The sequence below is a fragment of the Nestor notabilis genome, unplaced genomic scaffold (genome assembly GCF_000696875.1).
Source record: "Nestor notabilis isolate BGI_N333 unplaced genomic scaffold, ASM69687v1 scaffold799, whole genome shotgun sequence".
Lineage (NCBI taxonomy): Eukaryota > Metazoa > Chordata > Aves > Psittaciformes > Psittacidae > Nestor > Nestor notabilis.
Genome location: NW_009943876.1, coordinates 11428 through 36199, shown reverse-complemented (window position 1 = coordinate 36199; position 24772 = coordinate 11428). Strand labels below are relative to the sequence as shown.

The following is a 24772-nucleotide window of genomic DNA, read 5'->3' as shown; positions in this document are numbered from 1 at the left end:
ACAAAGGGTATACAAGATTGTCAGTAGTGGTAACTTTTAGGATTTTGGCAGTGCATTAGAATGTGGCTTTTAGGGCCAACTTCAACAAGGTCTACTTTTTGGTGGTATCTTCTGCATGGGTCTGTCTGGTAGATGTCTTCAATAAACCCTTGGTACTTTCTCTTTTCTTAGCCTGAAGTAGTAGGGAGATGTGATAGCATCCTTACTCCTTTCCTCCATTTTTTCTGGGAATTTAAAGATTGGTTGTGCACCTTAGTGGATTTGCATGTCTTTGATTAGAAGCATCAGCAAGACGAATAATGTGGACTTACTAGGTGAACAGTTTTTTGTTTCAGGTAACCTGTTAGGAACTGACTTCCTAATCTTTCTTTGGGCTGCAGGTTATTAGCTTTAGATTTGCTTTAAAAATAGCCATGAGAAAGAGGCCATTTTCCTATTATGTGTGGGAAGATGGTAAATCATCAACTACTGAAAAACAAACCATGCATCTGTTACACTGTGGAAAAAAAGTGCCTGTTAAAAGCTAAGCTGCAGCATGTTTTCTCTCCAGTGGCAAGAAGGCCCTTGAAAGATGGTTAGAAGTAGTTAGTGATTAGAACGTGTGTATTTAGGTTTAGTGCAAGCTTTCTAAAGTCCTCTTGATGTCTTGTTTCTTGCAGAGACTCCAACCGTCATGTTAAGGTAAAGCAGAGAAGTGCAGTGCTGAACATGCTAAAGAAGTTGGACAAAATAAGGTTCAGAGGTCACAAGAGAGATGAGTTCCTTGATTTAGCAGAGTCTCCAAATGCTTCTGACACTGAATGTGGAGATGAAATCCCGGTGAAAATACCTCGAACATCAACTCGAGACAATGAAGAGCTGAGAGACCCTGTAAGTACTTAAGTGTTGTTATATTGTTATATATTTGTCAAGCAGAAAAGTAACAGGAATTAATAATTCTTTGTCTCTGTATTTTGGATTTAACATTTGAAGATTTGTGGAGTAAGAAGTAAGCTTCAGTAGTAGGCTTCCGTTTTCTGGAAAGATCAATTAATTTCTTAGTATTAGGGTTCCCTGTGCTTACAATTGATTTTAGGTGTGGTGGGTTGACAGGTTTGTTAAACTTGGATGTGCTTCTGAATGCTGTCTGCATTTTGTTTTGTTGAATTACTAGTGAACACATTTGGAAGAAGGACTTGTTTTCAGTCTGAGGAACACAGATCTGCCCTAATGGCATTGGCCAGGTGTCGTGGTTTAAGCTGAACCCAGGACACCAGGTCTGCAGGGATAAGACTTCTGGTGGCTTCATTAGAGATTGAGGGTCACACCATCTTGTTCTTTGCCACAGTGTTATACCCAGTAATGCTTCCATGCAGTAGAGCTGGTTTAAACTTATGCAGGACATGCTAAAATCTTTTGGTGCTTGTAAGCAAAAGCATCCAGACTTACCTTTTTAAAATACACTGTTTCAGGTAAAGTTAAATATTGGGTAAAAAAAATAAATTAAATCCTACTTTAACTGTTAAAAAATGGCTGTGGATGCTTGAGCTTGGAGTGCAACAATCCGAGTTAAGACTTGTCCATGAAACTGTATTATAGAATGTGACTTGGAAGTTAGAATTTGTACTACCCTATTTGGAAACTCACTGTGGAGTTCTTATCCTCAAAATATGGTCAGGCTGTTGTCTGAAAGCTCATTCCTAGAAGTACGGAGTTTGCTCACCACAAGTTTTAAACTAAAAGACTTCAAACTGTGTATGCTTAAGCACCTCCTTTGGGGTTTGTATCCTGTTCTGTAGCTATCAGGTTTTTTATATTTAAGTGGGCCTGTATGATACCACATACAGTCCTGCTTATATGGAGCTCTTTTGCAAGAATTTTTTTTTCCTGTGATCATGGAGCAAAAAAGGGTTAATGACAGAGCATTTTTCGGTCACAAAAAGTCTGTTGTATGCAAATCATCAAGCTCCTTGGACAAGGAAGTCTGCTGAATGCCTTTCCTTTGCTCTTATTCTACTGAAGACGTCTGCTATTTGTTAAGATGTATGTACTGTGTATGCTGGGACTCATCTGTGCTGCTGCCCTTCCAATGTGGTATTTTCTCAAGTTTTTTGTAGGTAAACACTGTCTTGTTTTCATTAAACTAAAGTCATTATGTTTATGTGTGGAGAGCACACATAAATACCTATCATTCCATCTATACTATTGTATCTAATCAGAAGGATCTGGGTGGCAGAGCAAGAGGCTACAGAAAGATCTGTCTTGAACTCTAGGTACTATTTTCTGCATTTATTTAAGAGGCTAGTAGCTCCAAGATGGTATGGCAGAGAGAATAGTGAAGTAAACCTACGGTTTTGGCTAGTTATAAAGCCTTGCGGCCGCATATCTATAATGATGGTCTCTGTTTTCTCAAATTGTTGCCCTTCTGTAAACTGAAGGGAGAAGAAATAATCCCCTGTACTACAGACGTGCCAGGAGAAAAGTCAGTAATGCTTGTATATTTAAGTCAGTATTAAAACAGTGGCTGAGATAGTGCAAACAGAGCAATTCTGAACTATGTCTCTGTTTCTTACTGAGGTCACATGGTTGAATTGTGCCTGAATTGTTTTTAATTTGGTGACTAAAAATCAAATCTTAAATCGCTTGTACTGGGTTGTTTTCTCTGTAAGCAGAGTACGCTGATCATGAGAAGACCAAGTCTTGTTCATTTCTTCCTGTTTAATGCCTTTGGGAAACAGTTGAAAGCATACAAAAGTCAATGCAAGTCTTGTGCATGAATTGAAGTTCTGCTGCATGTCCTTTCAGATAAATGTGAGCAGTACTGTGCTTCCACTTCTGTTGCTTCACTGATTCCATTAAAATCTGAGTACAGAGCTCATGGGCTTCAAAGAGCAAGATTGGTGGCTTAGAACTGATCATAGGCATACAAAATTTGAGTGCTGGCCCCCTTATCTTCAACATGTAGATATCTGACTCCACTGTCTGCCATTCCCTTGACAAAGGCTTTATCTCTGCCCTTCTCTACTTCTTCCCCCCCACCCTTCAGTCTGGTGTATTATTCATTACAGAGCCATTAAAGAAAGATCTCCATTTATTAGAACAGTACAGCAGTGTCATGAATGAAAGGCCCTTCTGTACTGTGCCTCAAGAGTACATAGTGAACTTAGAAATGTGCACATTAGGTGCCTCTTCTTTACGTGCGTGTCTGAACTTGACAAGCATATGCAAAAACTTGCTACAAATGGAGGTTTTAGAATAAAAAGCCTTGTCAGAAAGCTTGTGATTGCAGAGCTCTGACCATCTGTAAGGAGCAGCATTCTCTGTTGTGCACCTCCAACAGTGAACATTCAGTCCTGGGCCACAGATAAAGCAGTGGGACTTAGTCCCAACACTTCACATGTCTTACTGAAGTAGCAGGTACAAAATTCACACCCAGTGGAAAGACAGAAAGGATGGCCAGATGACGTCATCTTATATTCTTTATCTTGAAACTGTGAACTTTACCTGTTTAGTTCAGTAATATGCATCCTGGCTCATGTTTGGGTAAAGCACACAGCTGCCTCCTGGTAGGAGGGCTCTGGGATTGGAAGAATTTGTTCTTTTTCCCTGGAATTTTCCTCAGTGGTTTCTGAGGCTTTGTTAAAAAGGTGTCTTGCTCTTGATTTGCTCTAGTTTGATCTCAACTTACAGGCTGGCTGTTGGCTTGTATGGGCATTTTTCACCCCCTCTCATTTAAGTGCCCTGACTACTAGGTATGTCTTGGGTGCTTTCTTAGGTCTCTGTGGATCCTTGGACACTTGATCAGATCATTGCCAAGACAGCTGTGTTGATTAGCAAATTAGCTCTTTGCTAAGCATCTCTTTCAGTTCCTGAATGGCTTCCCAGATTTCTTCCTCCCTTTCTTCTTTACCATAGGTGGTAGTTTGTTTTTAAAGCAAGGACATTTAGCACTGTGTGCAGCATTTATTTCTGCATTGTTATGTAAAAACACCACAATCACTGAGTAGGTAGAAGGGGTAATCTGGTCCATTCCTACTTCCTAATAGTGAATGTATTAGCATTTGTCCTGTTGTGACATTGGAAATTCAGGTAGTGTTGCTTGCTTGGTAATTAAAGTCCCCTTTATTCAGTGCCATCATAGTTTCCTATTCTGTGTATGCAGCATGGGTTCCTTCCTGCTAGATCACAGTTCTGCGCCTAAAAAAGCTTTAAAATATTGCTCTGGCAACTTGATTTGCTAAGATGCAAATGTTTGCAAGTGTTCAGGCAGGGGAACTGTGCCCTGAAAATCATAGCCCGCCCTTAGATTTGCCAGTTCTGGCTTGTTTTGCCTAATTTTAACTTTTGTCGTTTTGTGCTATAGATGAATTTCTGTACTCCCAATGTGAAAGGTCCTGTTTCTATAAAAGGGGATAAAGTGTTCCGTACTGAATGAAGACAGTGCAGAGGAGGATCAGGTCCCCTTCAGCAGAGGGGGGAAAGAACAAATTAATGTTTAAACCCATGGAGGTTCTTCACTAACCTAGCAGTGAGAATTACAAGTTGAAGGGCTTTTGTAGCTGACATATTGTACTGAACCAGTCTAATCTACTTATGCAAGTTGCCTGCCAGTGTGCTAGGCTTAAATCTGAGTTACCTTGGTACAGAAAACACTAATTTAATTGCTATTCCAGTACAGTTTGGCTTTTCCTGAAACTTGTCTATTAAAATCTTAAATGCTTCTGTATTGGTCACCTCATTTACAATGATTGGAAAGTATAAAGCGTGATGCTTAGGAAGGTATAAATCACTGTACAAACATTACAATTAGCTAGCACTAGTCTTGGTTTTGTTGGGTTTTTCTGATTTATGTAAGATATAGCTGTGTTTTCAGGAGCTTGCCAATATGGGTATGCTTCCAAGAATAGCTACTAAGGATTAACTATTCATGCAGATGCTTTTGTTCTTGAGCGGTGTTGTTGGGTTTTCCTTACAGCAGGTAAGTGCAGCAGCCTTGGGGAACCCTTTTGTAATTTGAGGTAAGAAAATGCACATGAAGTGTCAGTTGAGAAACCCATGAAGTTACACCCTCTCTAGGTAAGGGTTTGCGGGATGAAGGGGGCTTGGGGAGGGAAGGAAGGGAAGGCAGAGAACTGTCAGGTTGGGAAGAGCTGCCAAAAAGCCTGAGCTGCACATGCTTGAAAACACATTGTGGGGAGCTGTGGTTTTTCAGACCCAGAGCTCGATATGGCTTGGGAATGCAGCTCTGAACTCTGACAGTGGGTTAGAGGCAATCTGGTGTCAGCAGAAATCTTCCTTTAACCCGTCTGCCTCAGAATCCATGCTCTACTATGGCATTTCGGTGGCTTCCTAGGTACCATCAAGCCTTGTGAGCAGGCTTTGCTAAGTAATAGCCAACATTTTAAGAGGACTCTGTGTCAAATACTGTCAAAGTTAGAGAGGCAGAAGGAAAAGCAGAAATCAGTGGAAGCCTTCAAGGCTTTTACTGTAAGTCAGAAGCAAGAAAGGGCATCTGTACAGTACGGTGTAGTTAATCTAGCCTGAGTCCCATCACTAGCTACGGAGGCAGCAGAAAGGAGAAACCTTTACCAAGTTCACACTGCTAACTTCAGATAGAAGTACTTTTTTTTTAATTCAGAGGCAGGCAGTTGACCTCCAGCAAATTTACAGACCTTATTTCTCATCTTTTTAGCCCATTAACACCTCTTGACAGAATGAGGTGTGTTGGTTTGGGGAAAAAACTTCTGGGACAGAAGAACCATCTGCCTAGATGTCTCTCATATCACTTCCCTGGACATGCTCAATTTTCTGAACACTTCTAAGTTGTATTCATTAATATGTTATGGTGTCACTGATTTTAGAACTTGGATGCTTTATTTTCCACCAAACTTGCATCACTGTATCTTACTACTCTGGTTAAACCATTTTACTTTTCCTGTGTTCTTAGTAAGCAGCTTTATATTTTAACTTAATGGATATTTTTATTCTTTTTTTTCCTCTAACTTAGGAAGTCATTGTAACCTTTTGTGGTTAGTTTAATGATGCGTACCTCCTGATTTTTAACCCATCAACTGATGTCATACCTCTTAGATCCAATGCTTTAGCAGATATACGCATTTGGAAACTTCCAGAATGAGTCATAGAATTGCAGAATGGTTTGGGTTGGAAAGCACCTTAAAGATCATCCAGTTCCAACCCCCTGCCATGGGCAGGGACACCTTCCGCTAGAGCAGGTTGCTCCAAGCCCTGTCTAACCTGTCATTGAACACTGCCAGGGGTGGGGCATCCACAGCTTCTCTGGGCAACCTCTTCCAGTGTCTCAGCACCCTCACAGTAAAGAATTTCTTCCTAGTATCTAATCTACATCTCCCCTCTTTCTGGTTAAAGCCATTCCCCTTTGTCCCGTCCCTCTTCAGATTTCTTGTCACCCCTTTAGGTACTGGTAGGTGGCTGTAAGGTCTCCCCCTGAGCCTTCTCCAGGCTGAACAAGCCCCACTTAGCCTGTCTGAGAGGTGCTCCATCCCTCTGATCATCTTTGTGGCCTCCTTTGGACTCCCTCTAACAAGTGCGCATCCTTCTTATGTTGGGGCCCCAGAACTGCACACAGTACTTCAGGTGGGGTCTCACAGGAGAGGAGTAGAGGGGGAGAATCACCTCCTTCGACCTGTGGCCATGCTCCTTTGGATGCAGCCCAGGACACGGCTGGGTTCTGGGCTGCAGGTGCACACTGAAGCCGGCTCATGTTGAGCTTCGCGTCAGCCAAGTCCTTCTCCTCAGGGCTGCTCTCAATCCATTCTCTGCCCAGCCTATATTTGTGCTTGGGATTGCTCTGACCCATGTGCAGGACCTTGCATTTGGCCCTGTTGCACTTCATGAGGTTTACACTGGCCCACCTCTCGAGCCTGTCAAGGTTGCTCTGGATGGCATCCCTTCCTCCAGTGAAGATGAAAATTTGAATATACTTAGATATTTGATAGCCCCTTTCTTCCTCTCTTCCCTCACCTCAGTCTCTGTGCTTCTGTCCCTTCCACAGGGGTTGGAGACCAGGGACTAGTTGGGCAGGAGCCAGGCGCTGTCTAAGCACTGGGCTGATGTGCAAAGCCCAGGTGCATTCCTGATGAGTATGGCAGGTTGCTCTTTGACCTGTATGTGATTTCACTGATTGACTTACTTACTTTTAAGCAGTGGCACTGTTTCTTTAGACAGCTCCATATGGAATCCTGTGTGCAGGCAGCAGAGATTGTCCCTTTGTACCAGATGTGGATATACAATATAGAAAGCTGTGCTTTAATGCCTGGGTGGCAATCTGTAATTCAATAACCTTTTCCTTGTGCCTGATGGTAGAGCGTGTTGTAAGAGTGCTGCTGTTTGACTTGAGCCACGCCATCTCCCTTGGGGCTTTCCCAGTGTCTGGCAAGTGGTAACGCTAAGTCTTGCAGTGTAAATAAATATGACCCAGCTCTATAGATAAGAAATCAACACAGAGGTTAATTGCTGTCCCATGCGCATCTGAAAACAGGCAGCTGTTACTGTTTAGCAGTGGCTGGAGTGGTTGCAAATGGCATGTGTTGCTGCACCTCTCTGGCTGTGGGCAGATGTGAACAGGAAATGTGGAGTACAGGGAGGAGGATGCTGCAGCTCCCTGTGTGAGCTGTTTGTCTGTGCTATGGCATGCTTTGTGCCTGCTCCAAAGTGGGAATCAGCTCAGGGCTGCTGCTAAGCTAACAGCTTCTGCTCCTCATCGGGGCCAGCAGCGTTGGCAGAGTGCTGTGTGGGTGTGTGTTGCTTTTGGGACTGGAAATAGCATCTCTGCTTGGCACTGTATTGAGCAAGCCCAGGTGGGGAGTTGATGCCAGGTAAATGCTGTGCAGTACATGCCTACAGAGTGCTAATTTGCCTGTATAGACAAATTCTGAGGCTTAAACTCAGCATCTCTTCAGCTCAAGCAAGAAAACAGATGTTTAGTAGGTATCTCCACACTGTTTTATCTTAAAAGTGCAAATCACTCCCAACAGTGAAAGTACTTCCCAGCAGTGAAAGTACTTTGCTTTGTGTGCTTTCTGCACATCTTTCATGAAATGTAGGAAATGTCTTTTAATTAACTCTCTTGTAGATTAGTTGAGTTTGTATATGTATGTAATTTAAGCTGTCATGGTTGAATGTATGCAAGCTGACTTCTGAAAGCAATACAGTTCCTGTATGTTTTCAGGGCTCAAACAGAGGGTGGAGGAATGGTAAATAAATCCCTTTTTGTCTTGAGATAATTTCTGTAATCTAGCACTTTGGTTTTGGGTATAAGCTGCTGGAGAAGCCCCTGTAATTCCTGTTGACACACTTTCATACCTGGTGGGACTGCATGCAGCAACTGAACAACCATTACACAGGAGATGCCTTCACCTCCCCCATTTCCCCTGCTGTCTGAAAATACCCACTTTATGAGAGAAAGACAGCATCCCCTGCTTTCTGCCATGTGGGATTGGGGGTTTTTCAGCACTCACTTCGGGAAGGGTGGTGGTTGTCACTGCTCTTCCTAACACATCAAATTGCTCTTGAATTCCTGCATTCTGCAGCATTTCCAGTGCTGAGTTCATTTGAGGGGTGATGGTAAATCTGTCAACAGAGTCTCCTGACTCCCTCCACTCCTGGCCTGTCATGATCAGCTTTTGGGCACCAGTGCTATCCTTCAGCAGTAACCGGGCTGTGCTGGAGGTCAGGGAATGGGAAGACCCCTTCTTTGCAGAGACACTGTGGTCTTCAGAATTACAAATTCCATAAGTGGATATTAAAATGTACAGTATGGGTTTTATAATAGCTCTGTAAATATCTAGAAAAGTATTATTTTGCTAGCTTCACATTTTATGTGTGAAGTATGTTGCATTGACCGTTCATTTAATGGGAAGAGGAGAGAGGGATAGTATAAATATCCCTTTTAAATCAGCAGAAGAAAAGCTAAGTGTTGATGCAGCAGAACTGGTAAAGGGGGGAAAATATCTTTCTTTTCTGTAACTCCCAGAGGCCTGCAGAAGTGCATTCTGTAAACTCATATGGGAGAGATGCTGTGCATTTGATAAGCTTTCACTCATTTATTCTGGTAGTTTAATGCTGCAAAAGAGGCCGGAGAAGTTGTTGGTACTTGCATGTTTCTCATGTGGCTATTTCTTTACTGCCCCAGAAGTAAGATGCTGTATTTAAATGACAAAACAATGTACTTCTGAGCTGGCACTATGTTCTGGCTTTCTTACAGGCTGGTCCAGGGACCATCATCATGGCTTCAGGGGTCCAGGATTTTAACAGAACGGAGTCTGACAGACTGAATGAGATCAAAGGTCACCTGGAAATAGCCTTACTGGAAAAACACTTTTTACGTAAGTATGACATTAGTGCTCTGTGGAAAGGAATGGCTTAAGGCTGCTGAAATAAGGATTCTTTAAATTGCAAAAGTTGGCATCAGAGTTTTGAGGTGTGCTGGTGTGTGGATAGCACGTGGGCTGACGCTTCCCTTCAAGGAACTTAAAAGCACTCCCAGGGTTTCTGGGTCACTTGGGTATTTTTTTCCTCATTGCATTCTTCACAACGTACCTCACTACATGACAAAAGTTGCCTAGTTGAAGTCTTGATGTTGACATCTACACATTGTTTTAGAATTAACTCGGTGTGGTTGCAATAGGTGTAGTAATTTTAAGAAGATACTTCTGAAGGGGCAACCAATGGTTTTCCAGGGCAGCCTATTTCAACAATATGTCTTAAAACACGTCTCTTAACAGTACATGAATTACTGGTAAGTGGTGTAAGAAATACAGATAAGAGTATCTGTAGATTTCAAGTGTTACTTGCTTGGGTTTATGTATGTGTGCGTGTGTATCTAAGAGTCAAAATTGTCATTCATGGCTGGAGGCACCTGCGAGACTTTTGGGATTTTATCTCAGCAGATCTGAGCTGTGGACTTGTAAGACAGGATAGCTGAAACCAGAAGCATTGAAGGCAAACATTCCTTAACTTGATAGAAGTAGAGAACTCTGCAATATATCAATGAGAATTCTTCCTCAGTTGCTTCCCAAAATGGTAACTTTAATGGCTTATTTTTGAACTTCAGAATATGGGGGTTGTTTTTATTATGTTCAAAGCTTGTCAGATATTTTCTAAGGGATAGAAATAACAAGGCTATAGATACTATTTAATTCTTAGATTATAGTGTAGCAACAAGACTTGTTGTTTATCTTCAGCATATTCTCAAGGATTTGGAATTAATTTTCTGTGACTTGTTTGTCATTTGGCAATATTATTTTTGGGTTGGTTTTTTTTTTTTTCCCCTGTGTGTATGAGAGGAAGGTCTGATAAAGGAGACCAGGCAAGAATTTATAGCGAGCTGCCATCAGCTTCCAATGATAACTGGAAGAGGGACCATGAGTGGAGTGTCAAGCAAAAACTGAAGGCTCTCACCTTCACTTGCCTTGTTGTTTTCAGTGATTTACATGAATTCTTATTTAACTGCAGTACAGAGTTACCACGTACTAATTCCATCCCCAGAGACATATTGCTTAAGCTCCTGTTATCAAATTGTTTTTGAAACTAGATGGAACATTTGTGATTTCCTGATGTAATCTGAAATGTAACAGAACCAGAACCAGAACTGACTTCTGGTTTGAACAAGGACATGGTTTTTGCTGTAAAAACATGATAGGGCTCCCAAACACTTCCATGGTTGGTGAACCCATTCTCAGTCCTTAGTATATGTTTACAGGAACTATGCGGGGCACACGTTTTTGTGATTATTTGTGAATATTTTTAGTCTTCAGGTTTTCAGTGTAGTTAGAAAAACCACCTGATCAACGGATACCATTTTAGCTGAATCTTTTTCCTTTGCACAGACCTTTGTAGCAAACTGTGAGGTAAAGGGTAACGAAGCTCACTGTTTCACATGAACTCTGAGCAGATGGCTGGAGATTCAGGCCAGTGGGGTCATTCAGCTGGGTGGCGTGAGTCAGTCCTTACTGCTACATCCAGAGCTCCTCACTAAGCTTGAGGTTTGCTGTAGCTACAATTAGAGAGTTTTCCTGACAAGTCAGTTGTAACTCTGTATGTAAAAACACAAAAAAGAATGATAAACTGGTAGGGAAATAAGCACAGTAAAGCTCATCCCTATTCCCCTACACTCCATTCAAAATTTTGGGCTGAAATATGTAACTGTGTTTGTAAGTTGGAGTGAAGTAGGAGCTCCCTTTCTGGGTATGGTTCCTGTATTCTTCTGTTTTCTTCCTCCATCTCTTTGAATTACTGTTGTTGGGGTTTTTTTTTTTGTTTTGTTGTAATACTAGCAATGGGTTTTTTTCCCAAAAGTGAGCTGATGGTGAGTGGAAAAACGTTCTTGAAACATGCAATTTGTTTACTTTAATTTGCCTTGGAAAAAAGCCTGATCATTATTTTTTTTAAATCCAGTTGCTGCAGTAGGTGTGTTTCAGAAGGCTGGCCACTCAGCTGTATTTGCATGCTATTTTTAATTATGGAATTCTTAAGGACACCTTGCTATAATTGTGTTTTTGCATAAACCGTTTGCCACATCCTCTTATTCCATTTCCTCCAGCTAGGTGTGCAAAAAATCAAAGCAACTGCTAGTATGCGAGGGGAATATTTAAAGTTCCATGGATTCGCTTTGTGAGGTGTTGAGTTTCTAATCATTATCATCCTGATCCTGACTTTGTTTTTGCCTCTTCTATACCTCTTATTCGTATTGGCGTGTTATTATCCAGGAGGCTTAAGGAGGAGAGATTTCCTCCCAGCTGTGTGTTGTGTTTAATGTTCACATACACAACCCAGCTACAAGTCAGTGTGGGTCTGTAGTTAGTTGCAGGTACCTGGCTAAAGGAAGACTGAACTGCTAGTCTTCTCTAATCTCCATCCAGCCATTAGTAGGCACAAGTAAAAGGTGCAGTTTGGCTGAGTAGTGTTTTCAGTGAAACGCATTCCAGACCTAGCTGTGGCCCCTACAAGCTGCAGAGGAGATCTGGAGCAAATAGTGACTGGAGAAAAACAGTTTGTCTTCAGTAAAGTGAAAATATCTTCATTTGAGATGCCAGATGAATCTCTTCTTTAGCAAAGAGATAATCTAAACACCCGGAGAAGTGAAGATGGAGAGGAATAGCTTAGTGTGTTGCATAGCTGTAAATGCAAATAAAATGCAACTGGAAACGTGAAGGGTTTAAGCTGCAAACTGACAGGAGGATGAGGCACATGGAGGAAGGGATCTTGGCTAATGATGTCTTAAGCAAGGGAGGGATCATCTGACTCTTCCAGCTGAAAGGTCTAAAGTTGCTTTTCCTGTCTGTGCGGGAATGGTCTTAATCTCTCTGTGATCTAATGGTTCCTTCTGAGCCTTATTACGGGAATGCTGTAGACGTGCATGTTGAATCTGTGGTATTGGAGTGGGTTCCTGCAGCATGAGGCTTGAACAGCTGCTGAATGGGAAGTGCAAAGGGCTTGGTCTGCTGGACCTCCAAATGCACATGGGTGGAAAAAACATTGTCTTGGAGCTGTTACCGTCAGAATCGTCCATTTCTGAAGGACATCGTCTGTCATTGTAACCTTGTTTTTAATGCACACAAACACTGCCTTAGTCAGGGTTTAGGCTGGGAAGGCAACTACTGAATGGGGCCCCTAGGGTTAGTAGTGGTTTTAGTGCTTCAAAACCTGGTTGTATCTAAACAAGAAACAAAAATTTGTTTGCTGCTTTTGCATTTGATAAACAAAACAATAGGCAGTTTGCACCTTACTGAGGTAAACAACCTGCTTTTCTTCCCGTTACTTCCTGTGCTTGCTTATGGATGGCAGTTCTGCAGATATCAGCACCCTGGTCTTGATGCTTTGTAAACAGGCATGCATCCTATGGTTTACATGATGTATTAGCTAATTCTCATTCAAGATTTTCAAGCATCTTTCAATGCTAACTTTAGCAGTTCAGGGAAGAGGAGTTGGTGGTAGCAGCAGCTAATAGTAAACAAACCAGGTGACTGTTAGAGAAGAAGGTTAGTCATGAACTGGTAAATCAAAGAAAGGCTGCATGAGGATGAATAGCTTTAGGAGGAAATGAAGGCCTCATTTTTATACCAGCCTTACAAGAGAAGTCAGGATTGTGCTTCTTTTCCATTGAAATTTCTGATCCCACTCTCTCCATTCTCATATGCCTTTTTAAACCAAGTATGTGACTAACTTGACAGTGGTATCAATGATGGTGATTCTTTGTAAGAAGAGCCAACCTAGCAGAATACAGAGCTCGTGGAAGCAGAGCTCTAGAAAACCATACGTGGTCCTTGGGCAGATCTGGGATGCTAGAAAGTGGTAACCCTTAGAGGTGAACTATATGGTGGTGGTTGTGACCAGCAGAAAACCTGTATTAGAGTCCTGTGCCGTACAGAAATGCTAATACCTCCTTGAACAGTCACAGTAATTGTATGCAACAAATTGACTATGAAGCTGAGTCAGGGTCTAATTACCAGCTGTGTCAGAACACTCTTGGTGTGCTTTCTCCTGACACGAGGGTCAAACACTTGCTGCAGGAGCACAGCTAGAGGAGAGCAGAGGAGTAGACTCACTGCATCAGTACTGCTGTCTTCTTACTGACCTGGCAGCCCCTAGTCACCTTTGGCTTGGAAATAGTGAAGTAGAATAAAGAGCTGATTTTTTGTAGCAGGTGAATACCCTGCTGAGAGAGTAAGTAGTTGCTGTGTTTATCTGAGGTAGCCTAATACCAGCTGTGGGCCATAGTAGCCATTCCTTGCTAGATGGTCAGCCCTGGCCAAGGGATCCTGATGCTGCAGCATGGGATCCTAAATAAAGCATGCTGATGCTGGTGAGCACAAGGCTGCTGTGGTAGTGGAACTTACCCTTGATTTCTCCACCCTTTACTCATCCACCTAAGCCTCCTTTCAGCTTAAAATCCTGGACTCCGAGGCATTAACAGGGTCCCCGGGAGATTTGCACACATCCCTTGTGCATGTGGAGTTCCTCTGATGAGGACTGTGGTTTGTGTATGGTGACTGGTGGAATCTTCTTGAACATTTTCCCTGGGCACCCAGAGATGCTGCAGTAAGAATTGCTGAGTTCAGGCTTTACTGCAGAGCTGTGTGTTCACCAGAGCTGGCTGTTCACCAGAGCTGCTCTCACTTGCTTTGTGCTAATAATTTTTTTAAGTTTTTCTAGGTCTGATTTCTCAAAAACTACAGAAAATTTCTTAAGAGGTTTAGGAAAGGTTTTGCTTATACTCAGAGATGCTTACATGATACACTGTATTGACTTCATGTTTAGCCTTCCTGGACAAAAAAAACCCACCCAAACTCTTCATTTTCCTGGAAACATTGTTGGGAAAGGTAATTGTGAGCAGGTTAGAACAGTTGTCTGGGGCTTAAAAGGCTTCAGCACAGACTAAGGGGGATTCAGACCTTCATTTCTCATCTGCAAAGACTCTGACTGGTGGAGGACATGAGTTGTGCTCTTGCTCACTCTCAACTTGACATCCAAGAGCGCAAGGTTCCCGAGACCAGGGGAGAGGAAAGGATGTGGCTTGAGCACAGCACGGCAGCAGGCTGGAGTCCTGTGCTTGTCCTTGCTCTGGGCTTGTGCCATCTGCCCTCATCACTGGACAAAGCACGTAAATGGTGGTGGCATGAACATGCCAGAATGCTGGAGGGTCCAACTTAGGAGGATCACATGCTGTCACACCGCCTTTGTGGGACTGATAAACCAAAGCACAGCACTGCACTGGCAGAGATGTATTGTTATAGCTCCTCCAGTGCCTCGAATAGACGCAGCCTATACATTGTGTTACGTAGGTGGGGTGTGCTCTTGCTTCTGCCTTTACTACATGCCCAGCTTGGCTTCCTGAATTGCAGAGTGGGTGAGAAAGCTCAGGCAGGGCAGTGGTCAGCACTGCTGTGCCTGTCTCTTTTGGGTACCTGGGCTGGAGATTTCAGGAGAGCCCCATGTAGAACCTGCCCGTCCCTGCTCAGTTTAGTAACACAAAAAACTTGGAAGGGCCCGCTGCTATTCACAAGCCAGACGCTATTTCAGCATTTATAGCCTGTTTCACTTCTGCCAAAACCAAGGAGTGAAAACAGTTCCTTCAATAAAGACAAAATTTTTGCAACTCCCTTCGTTTCAGATGGATTCTGCAACTCTTCTGACATTTTTAGTCTCTGAAATTTCCGAAACTTTGTAAAATAGCAGTACTTTTCATGAGTTTTAAGCTGGCAAAAGTGTATCTAGCAATAGGAAACTTCCCACTTGATGTTCTGAGAAGAGAATCTGTCTCAGTAAGCTATAGATTTTCAAGATAGTTCACATATTTTCAGGAGACTTGATTTAAAATCCTTCTGTAATGAAGGGGAAGTGATCCTGTGCCTGTTACAACACAACAAAGCCCAACCGAAAACACAATGTAAATGTAAAGTTCCTAATTGGTTGTTAGCATAACTATTTTGTACATACCATAATAATGACATTTTAATTATTTCTAACCTCACCCGCTTCCCACTGGAAGAGATACTAGACCAGTTTGCACAGAGGAAGACAACCTTGTCAAATATAATGTGCTTTGTACAGTCTCCATCATTGCATGAACTAGAAGAACACTTCACGTGAGACTCTGCTGGTGAGGTGGGGATAATAGTGCTAGGGGAATTAATATTGCACTGAGAAGACAGGATGGTGGTTCAGACTCAGCTTTCCCTCTACTGCTTCTGGATCAGAGTTAGTTTACTTCCTATCAAGACAGTGGTTCAAAGGACATAAGTCATGTGGAAGAAGAGCCAGAGTTTAGAAGAACAGGTAACAAATAGTACACAATTAAGCTGTATCCAGTTATAACTGTGGATTGTGAACATGTCTCCAGAGGAGTATATGAATTACTAAATAACTGTGGAAAAAAAGCAAGTTGGGGATTTCTATTGTGAGTCCTTCCTCTGTCACTGCTTATTGGTCAGACGATGTTCATTGTATATCTCTTGTTTTATCACTAGTGGTGGAGCTGTCCCATGGCTTTCACAGCACTGCCATTTGCTGCTAGTGCTTAAGATAAAGACTAAAGCTCTTTGGTGTCTTTGAAAATAGACAATGTTTTCAGACTCCCAACATCTTGTTCTTAATGTCAAAGTTGGTTTACTTGGGCCAAAGTTAAAATACTAGCTTTCTGCAGGAGCTGCAAGTCTGGCAAGGGCAGAAGTTGCCTGCCTGGCAGAGAAAACTCCCAATGTCTGGCTCTGTCAGCATGGTGGCTGAGATCCAGTTTGATGGTGTGTTGCTGGGATTTAGTGTGTTTAGTACCAGTTAAACAACATACTTGAACTCTGATAATGTTCAAAGGGTTGTAAGGAGATTTGCCATAATTAACAGAGACGTAGAAGAGTTATTTCTGTCTTGTTAAGTACTGGTGTTTCCCCATGTAGACATGACAAGGTGCATGTATGCTTTTTAGCATTTCTAGTTTTTAACTTGGGCCTTAGATTTAGCACTGAACTAGTTTAGTGTCTAGAAACAGTGTTTTGCACTCTCCAGCTGTGCTCTGAAGGAAGTTTGGTCACTTTGTCACAGAGGGAGATTTTGAAGCATACCTGTAGGCCTACAAAGGAATGCTATTATGTAAAACAGCTACTAGGAGACTCCCTAATCCACCTCCAATCCCTGCATTAAAGGAAACATCCGCATTACTGCACATGCAGTATTGAATTAGAAATCCAACCTGCTGTCATGCCTTCCCAACCTCATGTATCATCCTTCTTTTCTCAATACTACTCAGGTTCTGTTCCTTCTCACCTGAACTGCATACTTTGGTATTTAAAAGCTTTTCATCAGAACATTTCCTACAAGCTTGTGTATTCTGAGGAGCAAACTGAAATGTTTCAGTTGCTTTAGTGCCCGATGCCATGTCATTATGCAAAGGAATGCTCGGTAGCTTGTCTTTTAGCAATTACATGATAGCAGCTAAACTTCTTGAAATGTTAAATCTTTAAATGGTTAAATCCTTAGAGTTTGGGTGTGGCAGTTATGTTACACCTAATGGAGGAGAAAATGCTGTAGAAAACCTGAAATGAATACTTTTTTTTGGGTAACCTGTGGGATGCATTGCTGATGATGGTCTTTCCTATGGGGTCAATTCTCCTAGGGTTTACAGCGCAGTAATACACAGGTTAATGTAGTTGAAACACTGTTGTTGCCTTGTGTCACTGACTTCTAAAGTTAATTTTAAAAGCTGACTTTGCTAGAGAGATCTTAAAGCATTTTTTTCTGGTTCACAACTGCTCTCACGACCTAGGGGTTACCCAGTCTGCAGGTAGATAGAGATTGTGACTGGGTTCATAGGATTCTATAATACACAAGGACATGGAGGCTTTTTACTCTGAATTTCTCCACTTTATTACAGATTGCTAGAAATGCTATGAAAATCACCGCTAACAACTGTATCTATGATGAATAAAGTGAATATATTTGAGTGGAAAATAAAAATGTATATATATAAAGCTGCTACAAATTATTGGCAGCTATCAATAGTGTGGCAGCAACCAAGTAGTTGTATAATATTACAGCTTATCTCTAGTGAAGCAAACTTATCAATAATATAGCAGCAGATGTAATTATGATAAATAACTTATTTGCACATATGCATATGTTTACAATAATATCTTACTGGACATATCTCAGAATGAGACAAACAATCCCAGAAGTGGGAGGACAAACCAAACCCACCCCAGCGAAGGGTCCAAGATCTCTTAGAAAGCTTGTGCAGAGAGTTCATCCTGTTTAGGAAAGGAAAAGCACATGCATCACAGGCAGTTCTCTGAGAGAGCAGCTTCATTTTGAGTAAAAATTAAGTCATTTTTATATCACAGAGAGATAAGGGGCTGTAGGACATCACTACTTCAGCAACCAGTAAATGCTGTTAACTATGTTCTGTTCTCTCAGGACAATTTTTATTTTTCCACTGTTTTCCTGTTCTTGCAGATAGAACAGCCAATGGCAGTTACCAGTTCTTATTTTCTGAGGATGTTTTCTGCTTTTTCCAGACTATTTTTCACCTTTTCAGATGACAAGTTGCTGTTTCAATTCCTTGGGTTTGTGCTTATCAGTCATATCTCAGGATGTCTCCAGTTTCTAGGTATCCAGCTGGGTGCTGCACATCTCAAGGATGCTTCTGGTTCCTAGACCTAATTGCCAAGCTGGCAGGGATTTTCTGTCAGTATTTCAGCAGACATTTTCTTCTGTTAGCAGTTTTCCCCTTCTAACCAGGTCACCTTTATGTCTACTCACACCGCCAGCATGTCCAGTTAAAATGTGTACTGAGCCTCGTAATATTTTACTGTTTCTTGCCCAGCAGGAGATAGGGAGCTGTGATTGATATGCCTGGGGGGGAAATTATGGAAGCTGATTAATCTTGGAGCTGAAGCTTGGCCTTTTATGTTTTACCCTTTTGTGTGTGTGTGTGTGGAGCGGGGAGGGTGTTTGAATTTTGTCTGTCTGAAGATGAAATCCAAGAGCGCTCTGTTCTCATCATCAAGGAAGATACTCATCTGTAAAGCTCAGCAAATAGACACCATGGTGGAATGTTCTTACGGGTTTTTCTCAGGGGTTCATAACCTCTGCTCTTTGTGGCCAACTTCACTTGCTCTGACCCTCAGGGCTGGAGAAATATCCTCTGGAAGTTCAGGTTGGTGAAATTGTAGATAATTTCAGGGGAGAGAGCAAGGAAGCAAAGAATTCCTCCCCCCTCCATGGTTTCTGCTGCTTGGCGAACTTCAGAGTATTCAACCAAACCCTGAGGTGTTACAGTGCCAGACCACACTGCTGCCAGAATAGCAACAAATACTGCTTTAAAGAGTTGGAGGGGCCAGAGCAGTCATAGTGGGGTGGATTTGAATGCAGTCATGTGAAGCTGTAACAATCCCTGATGATGGGATGCTGGTTTTTTTTTTGATTTATAGGTGTTCTGCCCCGTTCATTATGTACCCTTTAACTGCCTTTTTCCATAAAGAATCTCTGGCACTGCTTGTTCTAGTGGACAAGTTTCTGGGAGGTTTATTTTGGTTTTAGTAGAACAAGATGTAGCGCAATCAGAGCAAATGGAATTAAGGAAACTGGAAGATCTGAGTAAACTTTCAGGGGCATTGAGGTTAGTTTATACTACTTGTGGTTTTCTTACGTACACACAATGCATAGTCACTGCCTCATAAAAGAAAAAAAGTGATTAATGAAGAATTTTTTCCGTTTAATGGTCTTGGGAAGATAACATCCCTTCAAGCTTTGGAACTTTTTGTGGTATCTTCGTGCTATTGCACAAGCACCAGTGCATTTGAAGTGCAACAGATGTTTCCCCTCAGCTATGTGCATGCTTTTGTTCTGGAACAAGGCGAGCCCGTGAAAGTAGGGTAAGCTACTTATAAAAGTAGTTTTCTGTTGGATTTAAAATTCCTTGTGGACATGTAATTAGGAACAGCTCCATATATAGGTATGCCCTTATGTCCATATCTTTCCATTTATTTACAGGAGAGAGAATACGTACTGCAACAGTGAAAGTTCCCTTCCCTACCCTTGGGAATAAATTTCAGGTTTAGTTGCTGGAGGGTAACTTGGTTTCTGTGCTCCAACTCTTCTCTTTGGGATTGCTAACAACGCAGTGGGGAGATGACAGCACTCCTTTCTGTCTGGTGGAGTTCAGCCTGTACCCTCACAGTGAAAACTGTCATGTTGTCCTCTGACTTTGTGTATCTTTCTCCCATCTCTCCTAATTCTGTGCTTTAAACCTCTTAGTGCTTCAGGAATACAGACAATCTACCACCACCTGACTCGCACAGTGGATAAAATGATGAGAGATACTGCACAAGGGCTTCCTGCAGAGGAGGGAGAGTTTATTGGTTCCTGTGAACATTTGCACTAGGGCTTCAGACCTTCTCAAGATGTGTATGACTGGAGCCAGAGAGGCTCAGATATCAAAATCAACTGATTATCAAAGATTAACAAAGCAATATGTGAAAAGAAACAGAAGAGGTTGCTGGAGGGTACAACATAATACACAAACCTTGTAAAATGATGTAAAGCCTGAATCCCTGTGTTTGTGGTGATACTGGATTTAGCAAGTATTTTCTGTTCTGGTTTGCTGTAAGCTTGAAATGCACTTGCTGTTCTACTATTTATTGTTGAGATTGAGCTTAAAACCAGCCCAGAGACCAAAATGTAGAGCAATTTTTTGTTCAAAGAGAAAAAGAAAGAGAGTCCCAATCTTCTTGTCATGTCTCTTGTATGCCTATCTAGGAAAAATGATCAGTGATGGTAACCCTGTTGTAGCTCTAGAGTAAAATAACATGAACAAAGACAAAAAAGCAAAGCTAACTAGCCACAAAAAAGCCTTATACATAGTTAAGATTAACTTCTCATGAAAAATTTTGTAAGAGTATGTGTATGTGTGTATGCGTATATGTGTGTGTATATATATATGTGTGTGTATATATATACATTATTACATGGAAGTTGGGCACACTGTAACCTCAGAAGAGGGTAAAAATCTGAATGTAATTCCTCATCCATAGCCCCTTCTTTAAACTGTAAGATACTCGGGTCCATAATGGGACCATCAGACTTACATAAAAATACAGGGGTGCCAGAAATTGATGGATAGAGGGTTATATGCCATCATATAACTTTATGTGAATGTATAGTTTGTTTTTTCCTACCCATAGACATGGGGGAGAAAGCAGATACTTTTTTTTTTTTTTCTTGTTATGACCACTGGATTTAGCAGTAGACACTGTTCCTGCCAGTTGGTTCTTTGGGGAATGAAGGGTATGTCACATTGTGTTAAGATAAAAGGTAGCTTTTACTCAAGGGCTTATTTTTGATACATTGCCTATTGAAAGGAAAACTTCAAAGTTGTTCTTCTCTTTGCTTAACAATTGTAACTAAACATTTTGTACATGATACAGCTGTGTGGTTTTTATGAAGTCTTTCTAGCTCTTGATTACTTGCTTTTTTCTGGTGAACATATTTGGTATAGCACAGGTAAAATAACCCACCTAAGCTGTTACAATTAGGTTTTAATTTTCTTACAGAAATACTTCAGGGTAACTAAATCTTTTTCTTCCCCTTTAATTAACAGAGGAGGAGCTCAGGAAGCTGAGAGAAGAAACAAACGCTGAAATGTTAAGGCAGGAGCTAGAAAAGGAACGGCAAAGGAGATTAGAACTAGAACAAAAAGTGAATGAAGTACTTAAAGCAAGGTAAGAGAAATATCTTCACTGTAAAGCTGAAAGACACTTGAGATCTCTGACTGTCTCTGAGGGGTTTTGGTGAAAGCGTCTGTTTCCAGTCTAGGGTCTCTTAAAAGTAAATGAGTAGCTCACACAGAGAGAAGCTGTCCATGTTTTCCTGTAGAAGTACATCTTGTACACCCATGTACATGAGTTACTTGACCATACATACTGCCATAACTAAGAAGTGTCCTTATAGTGGGGATATTCTTCATTTCCCCTTTTCTGATGTCTTCTGTTTGGGATCTCACCTAGCCGGAGCTATCAGTATGCGCTGTGTGCTACTGAATGCCATTGCATATGCTTTTTCTTTTCAAACGTGTGTCATCTCCAGACTACCTGTTTCTTGTTAGTCCTGTTCTAGCAGGAACAAGGACATCCCAGTACCACAGCCCAACCCTAAAAGTGTGGGAGTGACTGGAGTTTGAGCCTTCCTTGCCAACGCAATGACAAATGAAAGCATGCATCCCCATACCCTGAAGGCCTTTCAGCCTTGAGGACACCCACCTTGATGATGCAGAGCATAATTTTTGAAGTTGTCTCTCCTTAGTCTGCCTAGTTTCATGGGCTTTAGACCTTAAGACCATAGCAGCTGCTTGATGGTCTTGTTGGTTTTACACCACTTGCATACATAGCTGCCTGTGTTATCTTCCTCAGCAGTAGCTAAGATTAGTTGGCTGAGCAGTAGGATCTGTGGTTCACCATCAACAGCTGTCATCAGGAGATAGTGCAAGCTGAGTTGGTAATCGTGTGTGATAAGCACTACCAGTTACTTAGAGGTGACAAGCAAGAACAAACAGGCAAAACTTTTTGCTTGAATGTGAGGTTTCCCAGTGCCATACAAACTCTTCCCAGCCTTCTGCTTCCTTCTGTACTCATCTTCAGTGTAAAAATGCCTTTCTGGTCAGGCCGGCAGTCTGTGTGTGCTGGTATTCTGTAGCAATTGAAATAGGAGCCATTTATAGGAAATGTGAGCCTAGTTGCTTTTTGTGTTCTCTTTACCTCCTACACCTATAGAATCATAGAACTGCTTAGGTTGGAAAAGACCTTTAAGAACATTGAGTCCAACCGTTAACCCAGCACTGCCAAGTCCACCACTAAACCATGTCCCTAAGTGCCCCATTAGGCGTCTTTTAAATACCTCCAGGGATGGCGACTCAACCACTTCCCTGGGCAGCCTGTGCCAGTGCTTGACAACCCTTTCTGTGAAGAAATTTTCCCTAATATTCAATCTAAACCTCCCCTGGTGTGTGCAACTTGAGGCCATTTCCTCTTGTCTTATTGCTTGATACTTGGGAGAAGAGACCAACACCCACCTAGGCTTCTACAGGAGCGATAAGGTCTCCCCTGAGCCTCCTTTTCTTTAGGCCAAACCACGCCAGTTCCTGCAGCTGCTCCTTATAAGCATCCACAAACCCTGTATTTAGGGGTATCAGAAGGCACATTTCTGCGTTTACACTTCAATATCTGTTTGCACACCTGCTATCCATGAATTTACTTAACGCCCTCTTGAAAGTGCTGGAGCTACCTGGTAGCTATGCAGGCAATGTTTCAGAAGCCCACGCTTCACCCTAAAGCAGCAATTTATTTTCTTTCTTTCTAGTAGATTTCTCAGTGGTTTCAAGAAGTACCCCACAGTTACAGAATTACAAGACTTAGTTCAGCATTCAGCTTATTTACCACCCTTAGTCAGTTTTTAACTCTCTTATTCTTCTCCTCTCCCAACTGAAGAGGTTCAGCTTTTCCAATGTCACCTGATAGAGTACTACATCCCTTTCATCAGTTCAGTTGCCATTCTTTAACTATTTTGTCTTAAGATGAAGAGGCTGAGTTTGTTCATATTCACAGTGTGGGTTCACCAAGACTTTGGACAGGAGATAAATTAGGTCTTCCTTCTTGCCCTCAGTACTAATACAGTGGGATTTTTTTAGGTAATGTGTCACACTGATGTTTGAAGTCAGTGTTTCCCTGCAGGATCGGTCTGTGTGCAGTCTTCACTGAGTTGCCAAGCTGCCTGCTTAGAAGGGGCTCTGTGAGGTCCTTGTGGAGGAGTCTTGTTCCCAAGCCAGCCCCATCACTATCCACTGGGAAGGTGATCTGGACTGCTCTCAACTGGGGTTTGGAGGGGTTTTTTGGCATTTTTGGCATTTGACATTTTACAGTTGCTCCTACAGCTGGGACATGGGAGTGCATTTTTATTGCCTATGCTGGTTGACTTGGTTGTATGCATGAATAACTTCCACTTTGTGTCTAAACTGATGTTGCTTGGTTGAGTGGGCTACTGGGGACAGTGGAAGAGGACAGACTTGGACCCATCCCCATGCTGAGACAATCAGTTAGCTTGATAACAGCAGTACAAAACAATGAGTATTGTTTTCTACTGTTGATAGATAAAGCTGATGTTTCAGGATCCCTTTTTGTCTGTGATTTGCTCTCTTGAAGAAGTAGTTTGAGATGCAAATTCCACATGCTTTAGTGCTGGCATAGGCCTAAAGGCTTTCTCCCAGGAGCAGGTATGCTTCCGCTCTAGGTCACCTGCAGAGTAGGGTGAGAATGATCTCATCATTTCTGGGCATCCTGGAGAAGAATGAGAAGCTGTCTTCCTCTGCAGGGAAGTACCCATTGTTCTGCCCTGTGTCAGAGTAATGAGGATGGCCCAGGGTCTGATACGGCTCACTGCACCTTGTGAGTTATATGTGTTTTACAGAGAAAAGAGTTTGAAAGTCTTCGTTTATCAATATTAGTGTCAATATCTGTGCCTTGTTGGATTGTGGACAACAGCAAATCTCTAGCAGGCATGCCACTACTAAATAAAGGTAGGATGACTTGTCCACATCAATGCTGTGTTCCCATTATGTATCCTAAGAGTTACACCAGCTCTGGTAGCTTAGGTATTGCTCTTGGGGATTACAGCCAATTATCCCCTTTACCCAAGTCTTTTTCTAAGTAGTCTTACTAATGTTCCAACCTTTTGGGGACAGGCAAGTATATGTAAGATGACAACAGAATAAGACTGAAAAATTTCCAGTTTCTACCCAGAATAAAAACCAGGTTGTCTATGGTTTTTCCTTAACTTGTGCTCCCTTGTGTGAAATTCTTCTTTCCTGCTTTGTATTTTCTTGCACTTCACTGTACACGTTTAAAAATACTTCTATTAGGACTACAGGCAAAGTATTGGCTGACAAAGTCAAATATGTAACAGGCCAAATTTACACCTGATGGAAACTTAATTTTATTAAGCAAAGTAACAACAAAAAATCATCTCTGCTTATATCAACAAAACCAAATTCACCCTGCTTTTCAGTTAGGTGACTTTTCATATAATCTTAAAATAGATATGCATATGACATATTTGCATGTACTCTTTTGCTTACAGAAGTGAACTGCTACTGGAAACTAAGCCATGCTGTGGTGTAAGAAGGAAGAAATTATTTTAATAAGTTGCAGTATTCAAAAGCATTTGTGAAATATATCAGTGCATGTAGCTGCAGAAATACATGCTGCAAGGGGTT

General features: G+C 41.8%; 1 protein-coding gene across 1 annotated transcript in view; it reads left to right on the top strand.

Moving 5' to 3' along the window:
• Positions 1–655: 655 nt before the first annotated feature.
• Positions 656–24772, top strand: part of LOC104411660 (GRAM domain-containing protein 4-like) — a gene marked incomplete at its 3' end in the record, with an annotated part of 34118 nt that continues 10001 nt past the window's right edge. Inside the window, exons 1-3 of the mRNA XM_010022139.1 lie at positions 656–870; positions 9224–9344; positions 21110–21230. Coding sequence (XP_010020441.1) covers positions 709–870; positions 9224–9344; positions 21110–21230 — 404 coding nt within the window. The remainder of the gene's footprint in view (positions 871–9223; positions 9345–21109; positions 21231–24772) is intronic.